The sequence below is a fragment of the Chiloscyllium plagiosum genome, unplaced genomic scaffold, assembly GCF_037043375.1.
Source record: "Chiloscyllium plagiosum isolate Xiang-an unplaced genomic scaffold, Cpla_swu_hap1 HiC_scaffold_24, whole genome shotgun sequence".
NCBI classification, from domain to species: Eukaryota; Metazoa; Chordata; class Chondrichthyes; order Orectolobiformes; family Hemiscylliidae; genus Chiloscyllium; species Chiloscyllium plagiosum.
This window is the reverse complement of record NW_028270162.1, coordinates 162,416-190,016: the sequence shown is the minus strand read 5'-3', so window position 1 is coordinate 190,016 and position 27,601 is coordinate 162,416. Positions and strand designations below refer to the sequence as shown.

The 27,601-nt window shown below is 43.9% G+C and overlaps 1 protein-coding gene across 2 annotated transcripts in view; it reads right to left on the bottom strand.

Moving 5' to 3' along the window:
- Positions 1–448: 448 nt before the first annotated feature.
- Positions 449–27,601, bottom strand: part of LOC122550875 (scavenger receptor class B member 1-like) — a 64,176-nt gene continuing 37,023 nt past the window's right edge. The window contains exons 5-6 of one of the 2 annotated variants that reach the window (XM_087999798.1): positions 18,798–18,914; positions 449–10,337 (exon numbers count right to left, since the gene is read on the bottom strand). In XM_087999798.1, coding sequence (XP_087855924.1) covers positions 10,233–10,337; positions 18,798–18,914 — 222 coding nt within the window. In that variant the 3' untranslated portion in view covers positions 449–10,232. The remainder of the gene's footprint in view (positions 10,338–18,797; positions 18,915–27,601) is intronic. The other variant, XM_087999799.1, reaches the window with a different exon arrangement.

The window sequence follows — 27,601 nt, the reverse complement described above, 5'->3', positions numbered from 1 at the left end:
TGCACACACACAACATGGGGGCTGGGGAAAATATAAACAGTACCACAGTTTGATTGTAGTGTGGGTTTCAAGACAAAAAACTAAACTTTTCCTAGCTGTTATGCGTTGTGATGAAGGGTCACAGGACCTGGAAGGTTAACTCTGATTTCTCTGCACAGATGCTGTCTGACCTGCCGAGCTGTTGCAGCAATTTCTGTTTTTGTTTCTGGAATGGCACTGTTATTTTTTTGGAAATATTGTACAAACAGGGCAAGCAACTGCACTCCCTCCCCCAAAATGGAATAAAGGATATAAATTACTTTTGTCTGTCATTAGGGACTCAATGATTTATTCTAGTCTGTTTTGGGAGCTTGTTGTGCACTTAAGTATTTTAACATACTGTTTTGACAAAGAGAAAAAACATTGATCAGAAATCTTTCAACAAAAATAAACCAAGCCAAGACATTACTGAATAGAAGTGCCTTTAATCAGGAACAGTTCATATTCATTACATTAGCAGTTATAAACATTAGATCCACAAAATAGAAGTTTTACAACTGTCAAAGCATAGTAAATCAGTGAGTTTTATCTCAGATTAACATTACTTGTAACTGACTGCCAATATTCAGGTACAGGCAGAGTCCATCAGGAAGATAAAGTTAAAAATCACACAACACTAGGTTATGGTCCAACAGGTTTATTTGGAAGCACTAGCTTTCAGAGCACAGACTTTATAGCAGTTCTCTGCTTAAAGACACAGACTTTATAGCAGTAGGATCGCAGTGTCATGGAATGTAATATTAAACAAATTTAGCTTATGACTTTCATTTTTCGAATGATCATGTCAGTTTCAGTTCCTTCAGATGTAAACCCCAAACCTTTTTTTTAAAAAAAAGTTACATTCTCAAGAGAGCTTTTAATAATAGGTGCCATCTCAACTCTGATAATACATTGAAGGTATGAAGTTAAAGTTTGTCTGTGTCCCAATATTAGCTCAGACTGATTCTATTTCTAAAATGGGATTTACAAAATCTTACATGGAGCCCCTCACCATCCTGACTTGGAAATATATTGCTATTCTTTCACTGTCACTGGATCCAAATTCTGAATTTCCATTGCTAATGGTATTGTGGGTCTACCTACAGCAAAATGACTACAGTAATTCAAGGCAGCAGCTCACCCCCACCAAGGGCAATTAGGGTTGGAACAAATGCTGGTCCAACAAACAATATTCACCTCTCATCAGTAAAATCAAAAAATGTCATTACTGAGATTCAATGAGGCTGTTCAACTTGGCTGACAAGAAGCTGCTATTGACCAATCCAGGATGAAGTATGCAATAACCATAATAAAAAAGTTGCTGTAACCTGGTTAAAGGTCAACAGCTGTACCTTGGAGTGTTCTACAAATAGTAAAACAAATTATTTGAAACGTGTCAACACAACAGTTTGTGAAATAGTTGGGAGGGAAATGTGTTGAAAGTACAAGTGTACAGTAGCTCTGAGCAGTTTCAGTAGTCTATTAGATCATGGAAATAGGAAGAGAAGGAGGCCATTCAGCCCCTTGAGCCTCACCATTCAATAGCATCATGGCTGATCTGACATTCCTGCCCTTGCTCCACAACCCTCGATTCCCCGACTGATTAAGAATCCATCTCAGTCTTGAAATATACAGAAGTACTCTTCTCTATTGAAAGTCAGTTTAACTGTTCATTTTTATAACATCACTACACGTACTCCCAGAGACAGGTCAAAGGAAAGTCGACAAGGAGCTGGAGTCTGATAGCTGTAAGAAATTATGTCTGTAATCCCCCTTATGAATTAGGTACTTCATGCAAAGCAGAGAAGTAGTCATTACAGAAAAGTTCCATTGATTGGTGTGCAGACAGACTGCAATTTCTGTAAGTAGATGTAGAACAATACAGCACAGGAATAGACCCTTCAAGCTCACCATGTCTGTGCGTGACCACGATGCCATACTATACTAATCCCAGCTGCCTGCACAATGATGTGCTCTCTATTCCTGCCTGTTTGTAGGTCTGTCTGAATGCCTCTTACATGTTGCTATTGTACCTGCTTCTACCACCTCCCCTGGCAACACCTTTCAGAGACCTACCACCCTCTGTAAAACCTTTCCTCTCATCTCTTTAAACTCTCCCACTCTCATCTTAAAGATTTGGGTTCCCTATTATTGAGTTTCCCACAAGGTCTGCTGTGGCCATGGTGACAGAGCAAAGGATACTACATAGATACTGAGAGTCGCACGTTGTGGCACACACCAGTACAGTGACAGAAAGGGAATAAGTAATAAGGTCAGATGTTTGCCAGTTAAAATAAAGTTAAGTGGAACCTCAAAAATAGTATTCTGTGATCAAATCCAGTGCTTGAACTAACAAGAGGACAAACAGGAAGATGGGAGGATCAAACATCTTGTTTGATACAGCAGTGAAGGCTTCAACTTCCCAGAACATTGGGACCAGACTTAGGGGAAAGAGGTATTCATTGGAAAAGAGCACATTAAATTAAAAAGGACAGGGACCAGTGAATTTTACTAGTGGATCATCAATAAACTATATTGATGGATTGATTTACTATTGTCACATGTAGACTAGAGTCATAGAGTCAGAGATGTACAGCATGGAAACAGACCCTTCGGTCCAACCCATCCATGCCGACCAGATATCCCAACCCAATCTAGTCCCACTTGCCAGTGCCCAGCCCATATCCCTCCAAATCCTTCCTATTCATATACCCATCCAAATGCCTCTTAAATGTTGTAATTGTACCAGCCTCCACCACTTCCTCTGGCAGCTCATTCCATACACGTACCACCCTCTGCCTGAAAAAGTTGCTCCTTAGGTCTCTTTTATATCTTTCCCCTCTCACCCTAAACCTATGCCCTCTAGTTCTGGACTCCCCGACCCCGTGGAAAAGATTTTGTCTATTTATCCTATCCATGCCCCTCATAATTTTGTAAACCTCTATACAGTTACCCCTCAGCCTCAGACGCTCCAGGGAAAACAGCCCCAGCCTGTTCAGCCTCTTCCTGTAGCTCAGATCCTCCAACCCTGGCAACATCCTTGTAAATCTTTTCTGAACCCTTTCAAGTTTCACAACATCTTTCCGATAGGAAGGAGGCCAGAATTGCACGCAATATTCCAACAGTGGCCTAACCAATGTGCTGTACAGTCACAACATGACCTCCCAACTCCTGTACTCAATACTCTGACCAATAAAGGAAAGCATACCAAACACCTTCTTCACTATCCTATCTACCTGCGACTCCACTTTCAAGGAGCTATGAACCTGCACTCCAAGGTCTCTTTGTTCAGCAACACTCCCTAGGACCTTACCATTAAGTGTATAAGCCTTGCTAAGATTTGCTTTCCCAAAATGCAGCATCTCGCATTTATCTGAATTAAACTCCATCTGCCACTTCTCAGCCCATCTAGTCAAGATGCTGTTGTAATCTGAGATAACCCTCTTTGCTGTCCACTACACCTCTAATTTTGGTGTCATCTGCAAACTTACTAACTGTACCTCTTATGCTCGCATCTAAATCATTTATGTAAATGACAAAAAGTAGAGGGCCCAGCACCGATCCTTGTGGCACTCCACTGGTCACAGGCCTCCAGTCTGAAAAACAACCCTCCACCACCACACTCTGTCTTCTACCTTTGAGCCAGTTCTGTATCCAAATGTTTAGTTCTCCCTGTATTCCATGAGTTCTAACCTTGCTAATGAGTCTCCCATGGGGAACCTTGTCGAACACCTTACTGAAGTCCACATAGATCACATCGACTGCTCTGCCCTCATCAATCCTCTTTGTTACTTCTTCAAAAAAACTCAACCAAGTTTGTGAGACATGATTTCCCACGCACAAAGCCATGTTGACTACCCCGATTCAGTCCTTGCCTTTCCAAATACATGTACATCCTGTCCCTCAGGATTCCCTCCAACAACTTGCCCACCACTGAGGTCAGGCTCACTGGTCTATAGTTCCCTGGCTAGTCTTTACCGCCCTTCTTAAACAGTGACACCACATTTGCCAACTTCCAGTCTTCCGGCACCTCACCTGTGACGATCGATGATACAAATATCTCAGCAAGAGGCCCAGCAATCACTTCTCTAGTTTCCCACAGAGTTCTCGGATACACCTGATCAGGTCCTGATGATTTATCCACCTTTAATCGTTTCAAGACATCCAGCACTTCCTCCTCTGTAATCTGGACATCTTGCAAGATGTCACCATCTATTTCCCTACAGTCTATATCTTCTATATCCTTTTCCACAGTAAATACTGATGTAAAATATTAATTTAGTATCTCCCCCATTTTCTGTGACTCCACAGAAAGGCTGCCTTTCTGATCTTTGAAGGGCCCTATTCTCTCCCTAGTTACCCTTTTGTCCTTAATATATTTGTAAAAACTCTTTGGATTCTCCTTAATTCTATTTGCCAAAGCTATCTCATGTCCCTTTTTGCCCTCCTGATTTCCCTCGTAAGTATACTCCTACTTCCTTTATACTCTAAGGATTCACTCGATCTATCCTGTCTATACCTGACATATGCTTCCTTCTTTTTCTTAACCAAACCCTCAATTTCTTTAGTCATCCAGCATTCCCTATACCTACCAGCCTTCCTTTTCACCCTGACAGGAATATACTTTCTCTGGATTCTCATTATCTCATTTCTGAAGGCTTCCTATTTTCCAGCCGTCCCTTTACCTGCAATCATCTGCCTCCAATCAGTTTTTGAAAGTTCTTGCCTAATCCCGTCAAAATTGGCCTTTCTCCAATTTAGAACTTCAACTTTTAGATCTGGTCTATCTTTTTCCATCACGATTTTAAAACGAATAAAATTATGGTCGCTGGCCCCAAAGTGCTCTCCCACTGACACCTCAGTCACCTGCCCTGCCTTATTTCCCAAGAGGTCAGATTTTGCACCTTCTCTAGTAGGTACACCCACATACTGAATCAGAAAATTGTCTTGTACACACTTAAGAAATTCCTCTCCATCTAAACCTTTAACACTATGGCAGTCCCAGTCAATGTTTGGAAAGTTAAAATCCCCTATGATAACTACCCTATTATTCTTACAGATAGCCGAGATCTCCTTACAAATTTGTTTCCCAATTTCCCTCTGACTATTTGGGGGGGGGGGTCTATAATACAATCCCAATAAGGTGATCATCCCTTTCTTATTTCTCAGTTCCACGCAAATAACTTCCCTGGATGTATTTCCGGGAATATCCTTCCTCAGCACAGATGTAATGCTATCCCTCATCAAAAATGCCACTCCCCCTCCTCTCTTGCCTCCCTTTCTAATCTTCCTGTAGCATTTGTATCCTGGAACATTAAGCTGCCAGTCCTGCCCATCCCTGAGCCATGTTTCCGTAATTGCTATGATATCCCAGTCCCATGTTGCTAACTTTGCCCTGAGTTCATTTGCCTTCCCTGTTAGGCCCCTTGCCTGAAATAAATGCAGTTTAATTTATTGGTCCTACCTTGTCCCTGACTGTTTGACTCACTTCTGTTCTCAGCTGTACCCATCTCAGATCGATTTCTTTCCTCACTATCTCCCTGGGTCCCACCCCCCACCTTACTACAGCTCTAGCAAATTTCTCTGCCAGTATATTAGTCCCCTTCCAATTTAGGTGCAATCTGTCCTTCTTGTACAGGTCACTTCTAACCCAAAAGAGATTCCAATGATCCAAAAATGTGAATCAGTCTCCCATACACCAGCTCCTCAGCCATGCATTCATCTGCTCTATCCTCCTATTCCTGCCCTCACTAGCTCGTAGCACTGGGAGTAATCCAGATATTACTACCCTTGAGGACCTCCCTTTTTAAATTTCTGCCTAACTCTCTGTAATCTCCCTTCAGAATCTCAACCTTTTCCCTTCCAATGTTGTTGGTTCCAATGTGTACAATGACCTCCTGCTGGCCCCTCTCCCCCGTGAGAACATTCTGCACCCTCTCTGAGACATCCTTGATCCTGGTACCAGGGAAACAACACACCATTCTGCTTTTTCTCTGCTGGCCACAGAAACATCTGTCTGTACCTCTGACTACAGAATCCCCGAACACAAGTGATCTCTTGGAAGCCGACGTACCCCTCGTTGCAGTAGAGCCAGTCTCAATACCAGAAACTTGGCTGTTCGTGCTACACTCCCCTGAGAATCCATCAACCCCTACATTTTCCAAAATAGCATACCTGTTTGAAATGGGTATATCCACAAAAGACTCCTGCACTAGCTGTCTACCTCTCTTACTGTTCCGGGAGTTAACCCATCTATGTGATTGTATCTGAGACTTTCCCCCCTTCCATCACATACTGTTGCTGTTGCTAATTCCTCATCGCTTCTATCTGTCTCTCCAACCGATCCCTCGATTTGATAAGATTCACATCCAACAGCATTTATGGCAGATATAATCCGCAGTAACCCTTAAACTCTCTTTAAACTCCCACATCTGACAAAAAGTACATATCACTGCAAAGGCCATTTTTGCTCCTTCACAATCTACAGACCCAGAAAATAACACCGTCTTATTCCTCTACAAACACTGCCCCAGGTTAAATTAATAACTATGGCTTATATTTTAAGTTTAATCAAGAGACTTCTCCAAAAAACATATAATCAAGAAAGAATCCACTATACTCACTACTGCAGCCTTTCTCTTGGACAGACTTAAAACAACAATTAACTTATCTGATTCTGTGCTGTGAACTTCGCCCAACAGTTCCTCCAAGATTTGGTTGTGAAGTGTGTGGCATACAGACAGATCATACCACACAAAGTGCATCAGGAAAGCAGAAGAGAGAGCAGAATACAGTGTTACAGCTGCACAGAAAATGTAGAGAGAGAGAGACATTAGAATTAACACGAGACGTTCATTCAAAAGTCTGATAAGAGTCAAATTGACAGCAACATATGGAAGAAATGAATGTTTTGATTTGTTATTGGGATAGGAGTGTCGCTGTTGAAGTCAAGTTATTGCCATTCCCTAACTGCCCTGTAGGTGGCTAACTGCTTTGTTGAATAACTACCACCTTTGGGATGTGGAGACACTGACACGGACAAGCTGACTGGTAGGTGCCATCATCACTAGATAATTAATCCAGCCAGCCAGGTCATGTCCTGAGGACCTGGGTGGTAATCCCACTATCATAGATGGTGGAATTTAATTTTTTTTTAAAATCCTGAATTAGAAATCTAAAGATGACTCTGAAACTATTAATAATTGTTGGAAAAACCCATCACTAATGCCCTTTAGGTAAGGAAACTGCCATCCTTACCTGGTCTGGACCACCCCAGACCCAGAGCAATGTGACTAACTCAAGCTGCCCTCTGGGCAATAAATTCTGGACTAGCCAATGACACCCACATCCCTGGATTTTTAAAATTAATTTGTATAAGTATAATTATAAAAATTAGCTAATGATAACTTTACGACATCAGCATAAACTAGGGAATATACAAATCTGGTAACAACTTTCTGACCAAATGTGTGTGGAAACTTTCACTTTGCACATATTGTAGTATGAGAAAACATGCTGTTATACATTGGGATGATTATTCCCCAGTGCAAAGCTCTGCTTTTCAGAGCCTAGGTAGGTCCATCCTTTGCCCCAGTTTATGCCTGAGTGGTCAGGTCATGTCCACCAATTAACTGCCAATTTAAAGACCATTTGTCACCTGACCTCCCCTTCAGGCTGTTGGGAACTCAGGAAGAGGGACAAATCCAAACCCAGCTCAAGCCTCAGATAGAAAAGGGATGTTTAAATGATGGGTACAGAAAGTAAACTTTATTAATGTAATGTTGAATTGTATTTCAAAGAGACTGAATAACAAGGGATGATTTTGTTACTGTCACTGTCCTCAAAACGGCATAAAATACACAAAGCGCAAAGAATTTTCAATAAAAATGGGAATGATAATAAGGAACATTCTGGTTGGAAGACTGACATGTTAGTAATTATGTTAGGAGTAAGCTCATATAAGGAAAGTAAATGATCACTATTATTTATGTATGCATCTAGTTTAAACTAATGTGATAGCAATGTCACTTCAAATGCCTAAATTGCTACATTTTACTCAGAATATTTAACACTGGAATGAAGCATCACTGACTTCAGAAGTAAATAGAGAAAGTGTAACCGATGAAGTGGTTGTGACATTTCTCAGGTGAACAGCTCAGATAATCCATACCCACTGACCCTGTTTCGGCTAAACCTCATTTTCACCACAACTTCATTTTGTGAACCATTGAACACTGACTGTACGTCTACCTCCTCACAGCCATACCAACTCAAATGCATGTTATAACCAAACCCTTACAATGCCAGCTCCTCCTCATTCAGCATCCATTCTCCAGGTGTTTGCTAAGTCCTGGTAAAGTAAAATGGGAAACATAATATAGTTTTACACAGATCATTCATAATACTAGGCAGAAGTGGTAACTGCAAATGCTGGAGTTTAAGAGTTAAGATTAGTGTGTTGCTGGAAAAGCACAGATCAGGCAGCAGAGGAGCAGGAAAATCGACTTTTCGGGCAAAAGCCCTTCATCAGGAATGAGGCTGCGAGCCTCGGGGTAGAGAGATAAATGGGAGGGGGTGAAGGTAGCTGAGAGTGCAATAGGTGGATGGAGGTGGAGTAACCCCACCGCCCCATGGCCGAACGTTTCAACATCCCCTCCCACTCTGCCAAGGACATGCAGGTCCTGGGCCGCCTCCATCGCCAGACCCTCACCACCTGATGCCTGGAGGAAGAACGCCTCATCTTCCGCCTCGGGACCCTTCAACTCCATGGCAACAATGGGGACTCCATCAGTTTCCTCATTTCCCCTCCCCCAACCTTACCCCAGTTCCAACTTTCCAGCTCAGCACCTTCCTCATGACCTGTCCCACCTGTCAATCTTCCTTCCCACCTATCCACTTCACCCTCCTCTCCGACCTATCCAGTCCGAAGTTGTGCAGGTCAGGTGGATTGGCCATTCTAAATTGCCCACAGTGTTAGGTGCATTAGTCAGAGGGAAATGGGTCTGAGTGGGTTACTCTCCAGACGGTTGGCGTGGATTTGTTGGACCGAAGGGCCTGTTTCCACAGTGTAGGGAATCTAATCTATCACCTTTACCCCCACCTCCATCCACCTATTGCGTTCTCAGCTACCTTCTCCCCAGCCCCACCCACCCCCGTCCCATTTATCTCTCCACCCCCGAGGCACCCAGCTTCATTCCTGATGAAGGGCTCCGACCCAAAACGTCGATTTTCCTGCTCCTCGGATGCTGCCCCGACCTGCTGTGCTTTTCCAGCACCACATTCATAATACTGTCAACACCCACTTCAACAGGTGTAATAGTGTGACACAAATAAGACAAACACTGAATGATCTTCGAATACTTAACAGATACAATCAATATTATTGTAGCAATCCATATTAAGATTTTTACTCTGTACTCAAAAGGTTTCAACCTGAATGTCTAAAGCTCATTCTTTATTCTGTATTTCTAGAAGGGTGATGGTTTATATCAAATACTTTTCATAAAGTTTAACAGAAGAGTGCAATTATGTCGATCAGTGCATTAACAAAATATTAATAAAAGATACCTGATTCAGATATCTATAAACACTCAATTTTATTGAGTGGCTACTTTCCCTAACTTCCATTAAATGGAACAACAGGTATTGTTTTTGTACTCAGGGGCTGTAATAATGAAAGATTGTACATCAAGCTCCTAAAATCTATCATGGGGTGAATGACTGATTGCTCAATGGCAGCGTTAGAGGAAGAGTATCAGAAATATTTCCAGTAAAACGCCCATTCTGAGAACTGCAGCTTTAAGCATCAGAGATTATTTTCATGTTTAAACCAATGAAGACATTAAAGGCTGAATGCTGCTTCCTGTGTCATTGACGATCCATGCACACAGTACATCCATACCCATAAACAGTGAATGCCAGAGATATGTATTGTGACCAAGCAATGCAGCCAATATTTGGCAATTATCCCAATGCAACTATAACTAAATAAAACATCGGCAAACAGTGACTGCAATAAGTTAAAGTTCCTTCACACAAAAGCATTTCTGTGCTACTTGTGAAGGATAAACTGCTAATATGGTGGTTTACTTGTGGAAAATTTCAGCTAGCATGAGTCAGGGATTCAGTGCAAGTTACAGAAAGAACATCTTAGGAAATGTAGGAATAATCCTTGTAGTCAAAAACTATATCTGAACTTGAAATGAAACAATGATTTACACCAGCAATGTCTCATTGGAATCCGTATGCAGCAGCGAGACATCTTCAGAGGGTTTATGATTTTCTTCATCTATTGCAGATGATGTCCCTTCGACAGGAGTCTAAGTAACAGTAATAATAAACGTTAACAGTCAAAGAGGAAGCAGATGTACAATGAGCAACACATTGGAATCTAAGATGCATCCAGTATTAAAGTAGTATTTCAATGTTATCTTTAAAGCTGTACTAAAGGCTTCAATGCAAATACTAATGACGGATTCAGGTGTTTCAAAAGATCCAAAATGGATTTCCATAAGGACTGTTCAGAAGTTAGTCAGTAAATCAGTTGCATAACTACAAGTTGCCCAGCTATAACACAACAGTTGTATTTCTCTGCAACCTCACGCTGTAGAGGATTGCACTATAGAGGATTGTTAATAGAAAATAGCTATCGCTCGGTAGAAAGTTTGCATTATCCAGACAAGGTCCAAAACTCGTCAATCGCATTATAAACAATTCACAAGTGATAGCAGAACAACCTGTACTGATAAACCAAAGCATTAAATCTAAATGACTGGCTAAGTGCAATTAAATATTTAGGTAATTGATCAAAGCACTAGTTAAAGATGCTACATGCTTAGATTGGTATTTTTTAAAATGCAATTTAGAAGTATTTTAGTTTTAATTATTGATAAGTTGAAAGAAATTAACCTGAGGGAACAGATCACATTGCTTAGAGAGCTGACTCAAATGGGCTAGATGGCTTCTTTCTGTACTGCAATAACTTTAAGGTTATTGCATACATCAACATTTCAATTCAGTCCCATATAACACTTACCCAGTCTTTCAGAACAGAAGGTGAAAGATGGTGGGTGTTAGGTCTTGTGGTTGATGATTTGCAAAAATCATTTGGATTCAGGAACACAATATACAATTTCAAACTTGTATTATATCAGAATTGGAGGGAGAACGTGGCAAAATGCAGCAAGGTATACATTAATGTGGAGGCGAACACTGCATTTAGTAATTTAATTTCAAAAAAGACATTGTGTGATGGTGCATTTTGGTGGGAAGAAATGACAAAAACTTATTTCCTGGTGAAAAATGAGACAAACTGATGTGATGAGCAGAGGAATCAGGAATACAGATACAAAAAGGTTAATAAGGTGATAGAAAAAGAAAATGGACACAGACAAATAGAACTGAAAACCTGAGAATGACATTAAATTTGGGTGGCGTTTTGGTTACACCTGCACATACCCCCAATGAAACTGTTGGGAGGGACCTGAATCATTAAAATAAAATGAGCTGGAGCCATTTATGGTCAAGACCAATCAACCTTGACCACCAGCTGATCATAAGAGGTGCCAGTAAACTGCAGTCGACCAGCAGCACCAAGATAGAGTATGTGCATGTGTCTGAGAGGTACGCGAGTAAGCATGTCTGTGTTTGTATGTGCCTGTGGGTACACGTCTGTATATCAGTGTGTAAACAATCAGAAGTCACATGACACCAGGTTATAGTCCAGGTTTACTTGAAATCTCAAACTTTCAGAGCGCTGCCCCTTTGCCAGGTAAAGTCTGGTGAATGTGGGAGATTAAGGAGTGTTTCCATGTTATTGATCATTGAGTGTACAGGAAAACATTTGATTGTGAATCCTATCAGATGGCATGGATTGGTTACAGCGGTAGATAGAGGCAATGAGGAATTTACAGGAGCTATGGGTGTGATGGATGGCAGTTAAAGGAAAGGAGATAAACTGAAGATACAGTCAGGTAGATGGGTTACCTCCAGGTAAGATAGGAGAGGGAAGCAGGTAGTGCAGGAATCTCCTTCAGCTGCCCCCATCTCAAACAAGTATGTTGGTTAGAAAATGTAGGTGGTGATGGACTCGGAGGATTGTAGTTCTGACAGCCAGGAGTCTGGTACCAAGACTGGCTCTAATGTAACGAGGAGTGCATCAGGTTCCAAGCAAACGGTTGTGATAAGGGGCTCTCTAGTCAGAGGCACAGACAGATGTGAACGGTGTACTGTCTCCCTGGTGCCAGGATCAAGGAAATCTCTGAGACAGTGCAGAATATTCTCCAATGGGAAGAGGGACTAGCAGGAGGTCATTGTACAGATTGGAACTAATGACATAGAAAGGGAAAAGGATGAGATTGAGGAGCGAATATTAGGTATCATGTAAGAATTTAAAAAGGAGGTCCGCATGAGTAGTAATATCTGGATTACTCCCGGTGCCACGAGCTAGTGAGAGTAGGAATAAGAGGATACAGCAGATGAATGCGTGGCTGAGGAGCTGGTGTGGGGAGAAGGATTCACATTTTTGGATCTTTGGAATTTCTTCTGGTATAGAAGTGACCTGTATGAGGATGGATTGCAAGTGAATTGGAAAGGGACTAACATACTGCCGGACATCTGTCTGAGACTGGTACAGTTGGAAAAAGGAGCAAGTCAAACAGTTAGGGCAGCTAGGATGGAAATTAAAAAGGACTAACAGGGAAGGCAGATGAACTCAGGACATGGTTTGGAACAAAGAACATAGAACAATACAGTGCAGAACAGGCCTTTTGGCCCTTGATGTTGTATCAATTTGTGAATTAATCTAAGCCCAACCCCCTACACTATCCCAACCTCATCCATGTCCTTATCCAAGGATTGTTTAAATGCCCTTATTGTGGCTGAGTTAACTACACTCGCAGGAAGGGCATTCATGCCCTTACCACAGACTAAAGAACTTGCCTCTGACATCTGTCTTAAATCTATCACCCCTCAATTTGTAGTTGTGCCCTCTCATACAAGCTGACGTCATCATCCTTGGAAAAAGACTTTCACTGTCTATCCTATCTAATCCTCTGATCATTTTGTATGTCTCTATCAAATCCCCCCTTAGCTGCCTTCTTTCCAATGAGAACAGACCCAAGTGTCTCAGCCTTTCCTCATAAGAGCTTCCCTCCAGATCAGGCAACATCCTGGTAAATCTCCTCTGCACCTTTTCCAATGCTTCCACGTCCTTCCTGTGACCAGAACTGTACACAATATTCCAAGTGTGGCCGCACCAGCGTTTTGTATAGTTGCAGCATGATATTGCGGTTCCGGAACTCCATCCCTCTACCAATGAAACCCAACACACCGGATGCCTTCTTAACAGCACTATCCACCTGGGTGGCAACTTTCAGGGATCTATGTACATGGACTCCAAGATCCCTCTGCACATCCACACTACCAAGAATCTTTCCATTGACCCAGTACTCTGCCTTCCTGTTATTCTTCCCAAAGTGCATCACCTCACTTTTAGCTGCATTGAACTCCATTTGCCACCTCGCAGCCCAATTCTGCAGGTTATCCAAGTTCCCTGCACCATTCTTCCACACTGTCCACAACTCCACAGACTTGAGTCATCTGCAAACTTACTAACCCATCCACCTATGCCTGCGTCTAAGTCATTTAAATAAATGACAAACAGCAGTGGTCCCAAAACAGATCTTTGTGGCACTAGTAACCGGACTCCAGGCTGAATATTTTCCATCGCCTACCACCTATTGCCTTCTTGCAGAAAGCCAGTTTCTAATCCAAACTGCTAAATCACCCTCAATTCCATGCCTCTGCATTTCTTCCATTAGCCCACCGTGTGGAACCTTATCAAAGGCTTTACTGAAGTCCATGTACACCACGTCAACTGCCCAACCCTCATCTATTTGCTTGGTCACCTTCTCAAAAAACTGAGGTTTGAGAGACACGACCTGCCCTTGACAAAACCATGTTGACCATCTCCAATCAAATTGTTGCTTGCTAGATAATTATAAATCCTATCTCTCCTAATCCTTTCCAAAACCTTTCCTACAACAGACGTAAGGCTCACTGGTCTATAATTACCTGGGTCACCTCTATTGCCCTTCTTGAACAAGGGCACAGCATTTGCAATCCTCCAATCCTCTGGTACTAAACCTGTAGACAATGAAGACGCAAAGATCAAGGCCAAGGGCTCCAACACCACCTTCCTAGCTTCTCAGAATTCTCAGATGAATCCCATCTGGCCCAGGGGACTTGTCTACTTTCACTCCTTCTAGAATTGATAACACCTCTTCCTTACTAACCTCGATCTTTTCTAGTCTAATGTGTCATATCTCATTCTTCTCCTCTACAAATATTCTCCTTTGCCCAGGCTTACAATGGCAGGGGGCCTCAAACCCATGGCATGTGCCTCTTGCTTGATGTGGGAGCTCAGGGATGTGTCTGACATTCCTGACTCTTACACTTGCAGGAAGTGTGTCCAGCTGCAGCTCTTGTTTGACTGCATGACGGCTCTAGAGCGGTGTGTGGACTCACTGTGGAGCATCCACAATGCTGAGGTGGTCATGGATAGCACGTTTAGTGAACTGGTCACACCGCAGGTTAGGATCGCTGAGGGAGACAGTGAATGGGTGACCAAAAGGCAGAAAAAAGAATGAGGGCAGTGCAGGTGTCCACTGCGGTCATCTCTCTCCAAAACAGGTATACCGTTTTGGATAATGCTGGAGGAGATGGCTCACCAGGGGATGGCAGCAGTTGCCAGGATCATGGCACCATGGTGGGCACTACTGTTCAGAAGGGCGGGAAAAAGACTCTTAGGGCCATAGTCACAGGGGATTCTATTGTGAGGGGAGTAGATAGGCGATTCTGTGGCCAAAAACGGGACTCCCGGATGGTATGTTGCCTCCCAGGTGCTCGGGTCAGGGATGTCACCGATCGGCTGCAGAACATTCTAAAAGGGGAGGGTGAACAGCCAGTTGTCTTGGTGCATATATGCACCAACGATATAAGTAAAAAATGAGATGAGGCCCTGAAAGCAGAATTCAGGGAGCGAGGAGAGAAGTTAAAGAGGAGGACCTCAAAGGTAGTGATCTCGGGACTACTACCAGTGCCACGTGCTAACCAGCGTAGAAATGAGAGAATAGGCAGGATGAACACGTGGCTTGAGGGATGGTGTAGGAGGGAGGGGTTCAGATTTGTTGGACATTAGGACCGGTTCTGAGGAAGGTGGGACGATTACAAATTCGATGATCTACATCTGAACTAGAACAGAACTTGTGTCCTTGAGGGAGTTTTTGCTACTGCTATTGGGGAGGCTTTAAATTAATGTGGCACGGGGCTGGGAACCAGAAGAGAAAACTAGTAGAGAGTGAAGTGGAAAGTAGAGACTGAAAGAATCATGAAGTTAGCATTACCAAGGGGAAGAATAGGCAGAGAGCAGATGAGCGCAAAAGAACTGGTGGTCTGAACTGCACATACTTTAATGCAAGGAGTATAGTGGGTAAGGCAGGTGAACTTAGGGCTTGGATTAGTGCCTGTGAGTATGACGTTATTGCAATTACAGAGACTTGGTTGAAGGAAGGGCATGATTGACAACTAAATGTTCCAGAATATAAACGCTTCAGACAGGACAGGGGTGGGGGGGTTGGGGGGGGGGGGTGGGGAGGAGAGAAGGAGTTGCATTGCTAATCAGGGATGATATCACGGCTGTGCTAAAGGAGGACACGATGGAGGGCTTGAGCAGTGAGGCATTATGGGTGGACCTGAGAAACAAGAAAGGTGCAGTACATTATTGGGGCTGTACTAAAGGCCTCCCAACAGTGAGCATGAGGTAGAAGAACAAAATAGATAAACAGGTTATGGAAAGATGTAGAGGCAACAGGATGGTGGTGATGGGAGATTTTAATTTTCCCAAAATTGATTGGGATGCACTTAGCATCAGAGGTCTGGATGGGGCAGAATTTGTAAGGAGCATCCAGGAAATGTTTTCTAGAGCAGTATGTCAATAGTCCAAATAGGGAAGAAGCCATATTGGACCTGATGTTGGGGCATGAGCCAGGCCAGGTATAGAAGTTGCACTGGGGAGTTTTTTTTTGGGAATAGTAACCACAATTCTGTAAGTTTTAGAATACTCGTGGACAAAGATGAGAGTGGTCCTAAGGAAGAGTACTAAACTGGGCCAAGGCCCAGTTAGAGTAAGCTAGAGTTTGGGTAGGCTAGAGGTTAAGGTGGACAAATCCCTAGGACCGGATGGGATCTATCCTAGGTTGCTGAGGGAGGCGCAAGAGGAAATAGCTGTGGCCCTGACAGATATCTTTGTGGCATTCTTAAACACAGGTGAGGTGTCCGGAGGACTGGAGGGTTGCTCATGTTGCCCCCTGTACAAGAAGGGTAGTAGGGATATTCCGGTAACTACAGACCAGTGGGCCTGACGTTGGTGGTGAGAAAGTTGCTGGAGAAGGTACTGAGGGATAGGATCTATTTATATTCAGAAGAAAATTGGAAGAGAAATCACATGGTGTGCAACATGTGCTAACTAGGTGGATAAAGAACTGGTTGAGCAACAGGAGACAGAATAGTAATAGTTGAACGGAGTTTCTTGAAGTGGAGAAAAGGTGACCAGTGGTGTTTCACAGGGGTCAGTGTTGGGGCCACTGTTGTTTGTGATATCCATAAAATATCTGGAAGAGGGCACTGTTGGTCTGATCAGCAAGTTTGCAGATGACACAAAGATTGGTGGAGTAACAGAAAGCATAGGGGACTGTCAAAGAATGCAGGAGAATATATATAGACTGGAGAGTTGGGCAGAGAAGTGGCAGATGGAGTTCAATCCAGGCAAATGTGAGGTGATGCATTGTGAAAAGTCTAATTCTAGAGTGAATTATACTGTAAAAGGAAGAGCCTTGGGAAAAGTTGATGGGCAGAGAGAGCTGGGAGTGCAGGTCCATTGTACCCTGAAGGTGGCTGCACAGGTGGATAGTGTGGTCAAGAAGGCATATGGTATGCTTGCCTTCATCGGACAGACTATGGAGTATAAGAGCTGGCAGGTCATGTTAAAATTGTACAAGACTTTGGTTTGGCCACACTTAGAATACGTGTACGGTTCTGGTCGCCACATTACCAAAAGGATGTGAACGCTTTGGAGAGGGTGCAGAGAAGGTTTATGAGGATGTTGTCTGGTATGGAAGGTGCTAGCTATGAAGGTTGAGTAGGTTAGGACTGTTTTCATTAGAGAAAAGAAGATTGAAGGGGGACCTGATTGAGGTCTACAAAATCATGAATGATATAGACAGGGTGGGTAGAAATAAACTTTTTCACAAGGTGAGGGATTCACTAACAAGAGGTCACGTGTTCAAGGTGAGAGGAGAGAAGTTCAAGGGGGATACATGCGGAAAGTACATTACACAGAGGGTGGTGGGTATCTGGAACGCGTTGTAGTCGAGGCAAGCACAGTGGATTAATTTAAGATGCATCTGGACAGATGCAGGAGTAGGAGGTAGCAGAACGAGACAGCTCCTTAGGAATTGAGCGATAGGTTTAGACAGTGGTTTTGGATCGGCACAGTGTGGAGGGCTGAAGGGCCTGTTCCTGGGCTGTAAAGTTTCTTCTTTATTCTATTCAACCTCTCCCTATAGCTCAAATCCTCCAATTCTGGCAACATCCTCAAATCTTTTCTGAACCCTTTCAAATTTCACAATATCTTTCCAATAGGAAGGAGACCAGAATTGCTCGCAATATTCTAAAACTCACCTAATCAACATCCTGTATACATGCAACATGACCTCCCAACTCCGATACTCAATACTCTGACCAATAAAGGAAAGGTATACCAAACACCTTCACTATCCTATCTACCTCGACTCTCCTTTCAAGGTGCTAGGAACCTGCACTCCAAGGTCTTTGTTTAGTAACATTCTCTAGGACCTTACCATTAAGTGTACAAGTTCTGCTAAGATTTGCTTTCCCAAAATGCAGCACCTCGCATTTATCTAAATTAAGGACTTTGATACTTGAGGGTTAGGGCTACATCACACGAATAAACATTCACTCTCATTCAAAATCTTTGTCCAACATTAAAGATTGAACTTTTTAAAAAGCATTCGTTAACCGGATGAGAGCTTTGCTGGCTCGGCCAGCATTTATTGCTATTGTCTATTTATCCTATCCATGCCCCTCATGATTTTATTAACCTCTTGGCTCATCATTAATTGCGATTATGAGTCAATGACATTGCTCAGTGTCTGGAGTCACATGTAAGTCAGACCAGAAAAGTATGTCAGTTTTCTTCCCTATAGGGAATTAGTGAAACAGATGATCATTATTAGACTCTTCATTCCATATATTTTATTGAAGTCACATTCCACCGTCTGCCATGGCAGGATTTGAACCTGGGTCCCCAGAATATTACCTGGGTCTCTGGATTAAGTGTCTAATGATAATACCACTAGGCTATCCCCTCTCTGCAAATCAAACATGCTACAAATTACCCCCACTTTACTGAGGATCATTCATTTCTCAAAATATTATGCCAAAGTCCATTTTCAGTTCAAAATCTTGAATCCAAAAGAACACTAACATTTGAATGGTAAACTCTTGGCAGTCTTCTACATCATTTTTACTTGTTTAATGCTGGTGGAAGATTCTGTTAGATGTTTCCAAAGCACTGCTTCCTCATTTGCTTTGAGGCATCCTCTGACACTATTACCAAACTGAATGGGTAGCAAAGAGGGAGGATCAGAGACCAGTTATGACATACGTCAACATGGATACACCAGTAAATAGTTACCCACCTGGAGAGAGACTTCGACCTCCAGTTTCTTGGTCAAAGTCACAGGATTAGATTTTGCTGAAGCAAATGGTTTGTCCTTGGTGCATTGCTTACTACTCCAAAATAAAATGTTTTTGTCCTACAAAGCACCCAGAATTTATGGAACAAATTAATTTATTTTTAAAGTTAAAAATGCAGGTTGTACATTTTTTGCTTCAGGTGGGTTTTAGATTTTTTAAAAATAGTTACAATGATGTTTTAGGGCATTATGAAATGCTTACAGATCATGCACAAGGTTAGTTTATTAATATTTCATAGTATCTAATGATATTTAAAATTTGTTAGGTGTTTTACAGCGTTAAACCTCTTATTCATTAATATGCTTCTCATTAGAAAACAGTCATCCAGCACATTGCCCATCTGCTGGCTCTTCAATCACACTCCCATAGCCCTGTAAACTGGACCCTAAATTTTTAAAGTTGCCATTGAATTTGCCTCCACTGCCCTTTTATGCAGCATGTTCAAATTTTTTTTAAAAGGGAGTTGTGATTTGATCTGTCTTTTTTTTTGCCAGTTACCTTATTTCAAACAGCAACATGATGTTAAACTAGAAGAACTAGCAAAAAAAGAGTCAGGATATGCCAGGAGTGAATCAGTTGAATTTATCTGCAATAGTGAAGAATTGGCAACAGCAACAAAAAGAAAATCCCCCTCGCCTACACAGATTACAAGTTTCTTTTTTACCCTTCCAGCCAAAATGGACAATTTCCCATTTTTCCAAATGGTACTCCATTTGACAGATTTTTGTCCATTAACCAATAGAACATAGAACATTACAACATCCAAGTAAATCTCTTTTGAACCTTTTCAAAAGCTGCCACATCCTTCCTGTAATGCGGTGACCAGAACTGTACACAATACTCCTGGTGCGGCCTTACTGGTGCCTTGTACAGCTGAAGCATGACCTTGTGGCTCAGAAACTCAATCCCCCTACCAATAAATGCCAACACATCATATGCCCTCTTAACAACCTGGGTGGCAACTTTCAGGGATTTATGCACCTGGACACAGATCTCTCTGTTCATCTACACTGCCAAGAATTTTACCATTAGCCCAGTACTCTACATTCTTGTTTCTTCTTCTGAAGTGAACTACCTCACACTTTTCCGCATTAAACTCCATTTTCTGCTTCTCAGCCCAGCTCTGCATCTTATAAATGTCCCTCTGTAACTCACAACATCCTTCGGCACTATCCACAACTCTGCCTACCTTAGGGTCATCTGCAAATTTACTAACCCAATCTTCTATGCCCACATCCAGATCATTTTTAAAAACAACAAACAGCAGTGGACCCAAAACAGATCCTTGCAGTACACCACTAGTAACTGAACTCCAGGATGAACAATTCCCACCAACCACCACCCTGTCTTCTTTCAGCTAGCCAATTTCTGATCCAAACTGCTAAATCACCTTCAATCCCAAAACTCATTTTGTGCAATAGCCTACTGCGTGGAACCTTATCAATTGCCTTACTGAAGTCCATAACCACATCAACCGCTTTACCTTCATCCACCTGTTTTATCACCTTCTCAAAGAACTCAATAAGGTTAGTGATGCATGACCTACCCTTCACAAAACCACATTGACTATCCCTAATCAAATTACTCATTTCCTGATGATTATAAATCCTATCTCTTATAATCTTTTCCAACATCTTACCCACAACTGAAGTAAGGCTCACTGGCCTATAATTACCAGGGTTGTCCCGACTCCCCTTCTTAAACAAGGGAACAATATTTGCTATCCTCCAGTCTTCTGGCACGATTCCTGTCGACAATGATGACATAAAGATAGAAGCCAAAGGCTCTGAAATCTCTTCCCTGGCTTCCCAAAGAATCCAAGGATAAATCTCATCTGGCCCAGGGGTCTTATCTATTTTCAGATCTCCCAAAATTGCCAAAACCTCCTCTTTGCCAATCTGAATCCCATCTAATCTTGTAGCTTGTATCTCTGTATTCTCACTAACACTGCCCTTTTCCAATATGAATACGGACAAAAAGTACTCATTCATTGATTCCTCTTTGTCCTTACATTCCACACACAACTTTTCACTGTATTTGATTGACCCTAATCTTACTCTAGTTATTCTTTTATTCCTGATATACCTACAGAAAGCCTTAGGGTTTTCCTTGATCCTATCCCGCCAACAACTTCTCGTGTCCATTCCTGGCTCTGCTTAGCCCTCTCTTTAGATCTTTTCTGGTTAACATATAACACTCAAGCCCCCTATCTGAGCCTTCATGTTTCATCCTAACATAAGCCTTCTCCTTCCTCTTGACAACAGCTTCAACTTGTTTAGTAAACCATGGCTCCTTCTCTCGACAACTACCTCCCTGCCTGACAGGCATATACTTACCAAGGACTCGCAGTAGCTGTTCCTTGAGTAAGCTCCACATTTCAAGTGTGCCCATTCCCTGCAGTTTCCTTCCCCATCCTAAATCTTACCTAATTGCATCATAATTGCCTTTCTCCCAGTTATACCTCTTTCCCTGCAGAATACACCTATCCCTGCCCATTTTTATTGTAAACATAACCAAATTATGGTCACTATCGCCAAAGTGCTTATCCACCTCCAAATCTGACACCCAGCCGGGTTAATTCCCCAGTACCAAATCCAGTATGGCATCACCCCTTGTTGGCCTGTCTACATACTATGTCAGAAATCCCTCCTGCACACATTGAACAAAAACTGACCCATCTAAACTATAGTATTCCAGTCAATATTGGGGAAGTTAAAGATCCCTTTTAACAACTATCCGGTTACTCTCACTCCTATCGAGAATCCTCTTTGCTATCCTTTCCTCTACATCCCTGGTTCAATTTGGAAGCCTATAGAAAACTCCCAACAGGGTGATCTCTCCTTTCCTGTTTCGAACCTCAGCCCAAACTACCTCAGTAGAGGACTCCTCAAACGTTCTCTCAGTTACTGTAATACAACCCTTGATTAACAATGCCACAGCTCCCCCTTTTTTACCATCATCTGTTCTTGCTGAAACATCTAATGAGGCATGGATAAAGCAGGGTCAGGAACGGATGTTGCAGGTTCCAGGGTTTAGATCTTTCCTTAAGATCGGAGAAGGTGGTAAAAAGAGAGGTAGTTGTGGCTTTGTTAGTCAAGGACAGTGTAATGGTGGCTGAAAGAACTTTAGATGAGGACCCGTCTACTGAGGTGGTATGGGTTGAGATTAGAAACAGGAGGGAGGTCACATTTTTAAAAAAAAACTCCCAGTAATAAGTCACCGCAAAGTTCCAGGGATGTGGAGGAGAGAATTGGCAAAACAATTCTGGTAGGAGTGAAAGGAACAGGGTGGTCATTATGGGGGACTTTAACTTCCTCAACATTGACCGGAAATGCTACAACTCTAGTACGTCGGATGGATCAGTTTGTGTCCAATGTGTACAGGAGGGTTTCCTGACACAGTATGTCGAAGGGCCGACAAGAGGGGAGGCCACACTGGATCTGGTGCTTGGAAATGAACCAAGCCAGGTGTTTGATTTAGTTGTAGGTGAGCACTTTGGAGAGAGTGACCATAATTCAGTTACGTTTAGTTTAGCGATGGAAAGGGATAGGTACATGCCACAGGGCAAGAGTTATCAATTGGGGAAGGACAGTTATAATGAGATAGGCAAGACTTAGGAGGCATAGAATGAGGTAGCAAAATGCAGGGGATGGGGACAATCAAGATGTGGAGCTGGTTTAAGGAACAGATATTGTGAGTCTTTGATATGCATGTCCCTGTCAGGCAGGGAGGAAGTGATAAAGTAAGGGAACCGTGGTTTACTACAGAAATTGTATCTCTTGTTAAGCGGAAGAGGGAGGCTTATGTGACGATGAGACAAAATGGTTCAGATAAGGCGATGGAGAGTTACAGGTCAGCTAGGAAGGATTTAAAGAGAGAGGTTAGAAGAGCAAGAAGGGGACATGAGCAGTTTTTAGCAGGTAGAATAAAGGAGAAGCTTTCTATAGGTATGTGAGGAATAAAAAGATGAAGAGGGTAGGGATAGGGCCAGTCAAAGACAGAAGAAGTGAGAAGGCGTGTGTGGGCCCTGTGGAGATCAGAGAGGTGCTAAATGAACATTTCTCATGTTTTCACTCAGGAAAAAGGAGAATATTGTAGAGGAGAAGACTGAGATACGGCTATTAGACATGAAAGGATTGAGGTTAGTAAGGAGGTGGTGTGATCAATTCTAGAAGGTGTGAAAGTAGATAAATTCCCTGGGCCGAATGGGATTTATCAGAGGATTCTCTGGGAAGCTCAGAAGGAGATGGCCAAGCCTTTGGCTTTGATCTTTGAGTCGTCATTGTCTACAGGTTTAGTACCAGAGGACTGGAGGATTGCAAATGGTGTGCCCTTGTTCAAGAAGGGCAATAGAGATGACCCCAGGTAATTATAGACCAGTGAGCCTTACTTCTGTTGTAGGAAAGGTTTTGGAAAGGATTATAAGAGATAAGATTTATAATCATCTAGTAAGCAACAATTTGATTGGAAATAGTCAACATGGATTCGTCAAGGGCAGATCGTGTCTCACAAACCTTTTTTGAGAAGGTGACCCTGTTAATGAAAGCCAAAACACTATATGCCTCCTTAACAACCCCATCAACTTCAGTGACAACTTTGAGGGATCGATGCTCATGGACCTCAAGATCCCCCTGTTCCTCCACAGTGCCAAGAATCCTGCCTTTAACCCTGTATTCTGCATTCAAATTTGATCGCCCAAAGTGAATCACTTCACACCTTTTCCAGGGTGAACTCCTTCTGCCACTTCTCAGCTCAGTTCTGCATCCTGTCAATGTTCCGTTGCAACCGACAACAGCCCTCCACACTATGCACAACTCCACCAACCTTGATGTCATTGGCAAACTTACTAACCCACCCGTCCACTTCCTCATCCAAGTAATTTATAAAAATCGCAAACAGCAGAGGTCCCAGAACCGATCCCTGCAGAACACCACTGTTCACCAAGCTCCAGGCTAAATACTTTCTATCCACCACCACCCTCTGTCATCTATGGGCCAGCCAATTCTATATCCAGACAGACAGGTCTCCCTGTATACTTTGACTGAGCCTACCGTGGGGAACGTTATCAAACAGGTAAAAACAATGACTGCAGATGCTGGAAACCAGATTCTGGATCAGTGGTGCTGGAAGAGCACAGCAATTCAGGCAGCATCCGAGGACAGGCAAAATCGGCGTTTCGGGCAAAAGCCCTTCATCAGGAATAAAGGCAGAGAGCCTGAAGCGTGGAGAGATAAGCTAGAGGAGGGTGGGGGTGGGGATAGAGTAGCATAGAGTACAATAGGTCAGTGGGGGAGGAGATGAAGGTGATAGGTCAGGGAGGAGAGGGTGGAGTGGATAGGTGGAAAAGGAACTGGGCAGGTCGGACAAGTCCGGACAAGTCAAGGGGATCGTGTTGCTGGAGGTTAGAAACTAGGATGAGGTGGGGGAAGGGGAAATGAGGAAGCTGTTGAAGTCCACATTGATGCCCTGGGGTTGAAGTGTTCCGAGGCGGAAGATGAGGCGTTCTTCTTCCATGCGTCTGGTAGTGAGGGAGTGGCGGTGGAGGAGGCCCAGCACCTCCATATCCTCAGCAGAGTGGGAGAGGGAGTTGAAATGTTGAGCCACGGGGCGGCTTGGTTGATTGGCGCGGGTGTCTCGGAGACCTCATCACCTCAGGAGATCTCCCACCCACAGCTTCCAACCTCATAGTCCGGGAACCCCGCACTGCCCGGTTCTACCTCCTTCCCAAGATCCACAAGCCTGACCACTCTGGCCGACCCATTGTCTCAGCATGCTCCTGCCCCACTGAACTCATCTCTACCTACCTCGACACTGTCCTATCCTCCCTAGTCCAGGAACTCCCCACATACGTTCGAGACACCACCCACGCCCTCCACCTCCTCCAAGACTTCCGTTTCCCCTGCCCCCAACGCCTCATCTTCACCATGGATATCCAATCCCTCTACACCTCCATCCGCCATGACCAGGGCCTCCAAGCCCTCCGTTTCTTCCTCTCCCGGCGTCCCCAACAGTACCCCTCAACCGACACTCTCGTTCGTTTGGCCGAACTGGTCGTCACCCTTAACAATTTCTCCTTTGAATCCTCCCACTTCCTCCAGACCAAAGGGGTAGCCATGGGCACACGTATGGGCCCCAGCTATGCCTGTCTCTTTGTTGGCTACGTAGAACAGTCGATCTTCCGTAATTACACCGGCACCACTCCCCACCTCTTCCTCCGCTACATTGATGACTGCATTGGCGCCACCTCGTGCTCCCGCGAGGAGGTTGAGCAATTCATCAACTTCACCAACACATTCCACCCTGACCTTAAATTTACCTGGACCATCTCTGACACCTCCCTCCCCTTCCTGGACCTCTCCATCTCCATCAGTGACGACCGACTTGACACTGACATTTTCTACAAACCCACCGACTCCCACAGCTACCTGGATTACACCTCTTCCCACCGTACCTCTTGCAAAAATGCCATCCCGTATTCCCAATTCCTCCGCCTCCGCCGTATCTGCTCCCAGGAGGAGCAGTTCCACCATAGAACACACCAGATGGCCTTCTTCTTTAGAGACCGCAATTTCCCTTCCCACGTGGTTAAAGATGCCCTCCAACGCATCTCGTCCACATCCCGCACCTCCGCCCTCAGACCCAACCCCTCCAACCGTAACAAGGACAGAACGCCCCTGGTGCTCACCTTCCACCCTACCAACCTCCGCATAAACCAAATCATCCGCCGACATTTCCGCCACCTCCAAACAGACCCCACCACCAGGGATATATTTCCCTCCCCACCCCTCTCCGCCTTCCGCAAAGACCGTTCCCTCCGTGACTACCTGGTCAGGTCCACGCCCCCCTACGACCCACCCTCCCATCCTGGCACTTTCCCCTGCCACCGCAGGAACTGTAAAACCTGCGCCCACACCTCCTCCCTCACCTCCATCCAAGGCCCTAAAGGAGCCTTCCACATCCATCAAAGTTTTACCTGCACATCCACCAATGTCATTTATTGTATCCGTTGCTCCCGATGCGGTCTCCTCTACATTGGGGAGACTGGGCGCCTCCTAGCAGAGCGCTTTAGGGAACATCTCCGAGACACCCGCACCAATCAACCAAACCGCCCCGTGGCTCAACATTTCAACTCCCCCCTCCCACTCTGCTGAGGATATGGAGGTGCTGGGCCTCCTTCACCGCCGCTCCCTCACCACCAGACGCCTGGAGGAAGAACGCCTCATCTTCCACCTCAGAACACTTCAACCCCAGGTCATCAATGTGGATTTCAACAGCTTCCTCATTTCCCCTTCCCCCACCTCATCCTAGTTTCTAACCTCCAGCAACACGATCTCCTTGACTTGTCCGGACTTGTCCGACCTGCCCAGTTCCTTTTCCACCAATCCACTCCACCCTCTCCTCCCTGACCTATCACCTTCATCTCCTTCCCCACTGACCTATTGTACTCTATGCTACTCTATCCCCACCCCCACCCTCCTCTAGCTTATCTCTCCACGCTTCAGGCTCTCTGCCTTTATTCCTGATGAAGGGCTTTTGCCCGAAACGCCGATTTTGCCTGTCCTCGGATGCTGCCTGAATTGCTGTGCTCTTCCAGCACCACTGATCCAGAACGTTATCAAACAGCTTGCTAAAAATCCATGCACACCATATCCATTGCCCTACCTTCACTGTAGTTTGTCACATCCTCAAAGAATTCAATAAGGCTTTCAAGGCATGACCTGCCCGTCACAAAGCCATGCTGACTTTCTCTAATCAAACTATGCTTTTCCAAATAGTCATAAGGAAATATCAGAAATATTCTGAGGAACTCCTGCAGAGATGCATTGCAGAGGCTGAGCGCCAGCTCTCAGATATGTCCTCCTATATCCCCCTGGGCCAGCACCCCACCAAGGGCCATCATGTCCACAATGGTCACCAACATTTTTCATTTGGTGATCTCAAAGATTCAGCAGTGGTGCAGTAGGCAGTGTTTTGACTCCTCAATCCTTGTGCTTTTCTCCTCCCACCTTTCTTCCTCTCCGTTTTTCATTTAAGATTTTGGTGTTTTTTTCTCCTCTGAAGAAAACTTACCTTGGAGCAGCTGAGAGTCTGAGTGGAGGGGAGAGGGCCAGAGGCCCGGAGCAGCCAAGAGCTGCAGGAGGGGAGACAGTTGTTGGACTGGGGTCAGACCATGTGTGGAAGCCCCTACACTGAGCTACTGCAATGTAATGTTTATTGTATTTTGTTCATCTGACCATAATAACTATCATTTTAACTATGTCTTGTTTCTAATTGATACTGTGAATCACTAAGGTAATGCAATTATTTTTCTTTTTAATCCTCTTGGTATCTAACATCTGTACCTAAGATGGTGCCATGAGAGGCGACATTGTAAACTTTTCACTGTACTCCTGTACTTCAGTACACGTGACAATAAAAGGATATTTAATTCCCTTCCACTACCTCCAACACTGCACAGCTCGTTCCTACCTCCATTCCAAACAATAGCTGCCCAGGCAGATCCATTGTTTTTGGTCCAGTCCCACAGAACCCATCTCTTCCAACCTAGACTAGGTATTTTTCTGCCCTTGTACAGTCCCTTCCCATTTACATCAGCTTCAGAATCTACAGTGTACAGACTCCAGCCGTCTCCTCTTCACCACAGATGCACATTCCCCTTACATGTCCATCCCCCCATTAGGATGGTCTCAGGGCTCTGCCCCAGAAGGTTGTGGAGGCCAAGTCTCTGGATACTTTCAAGAAAGAG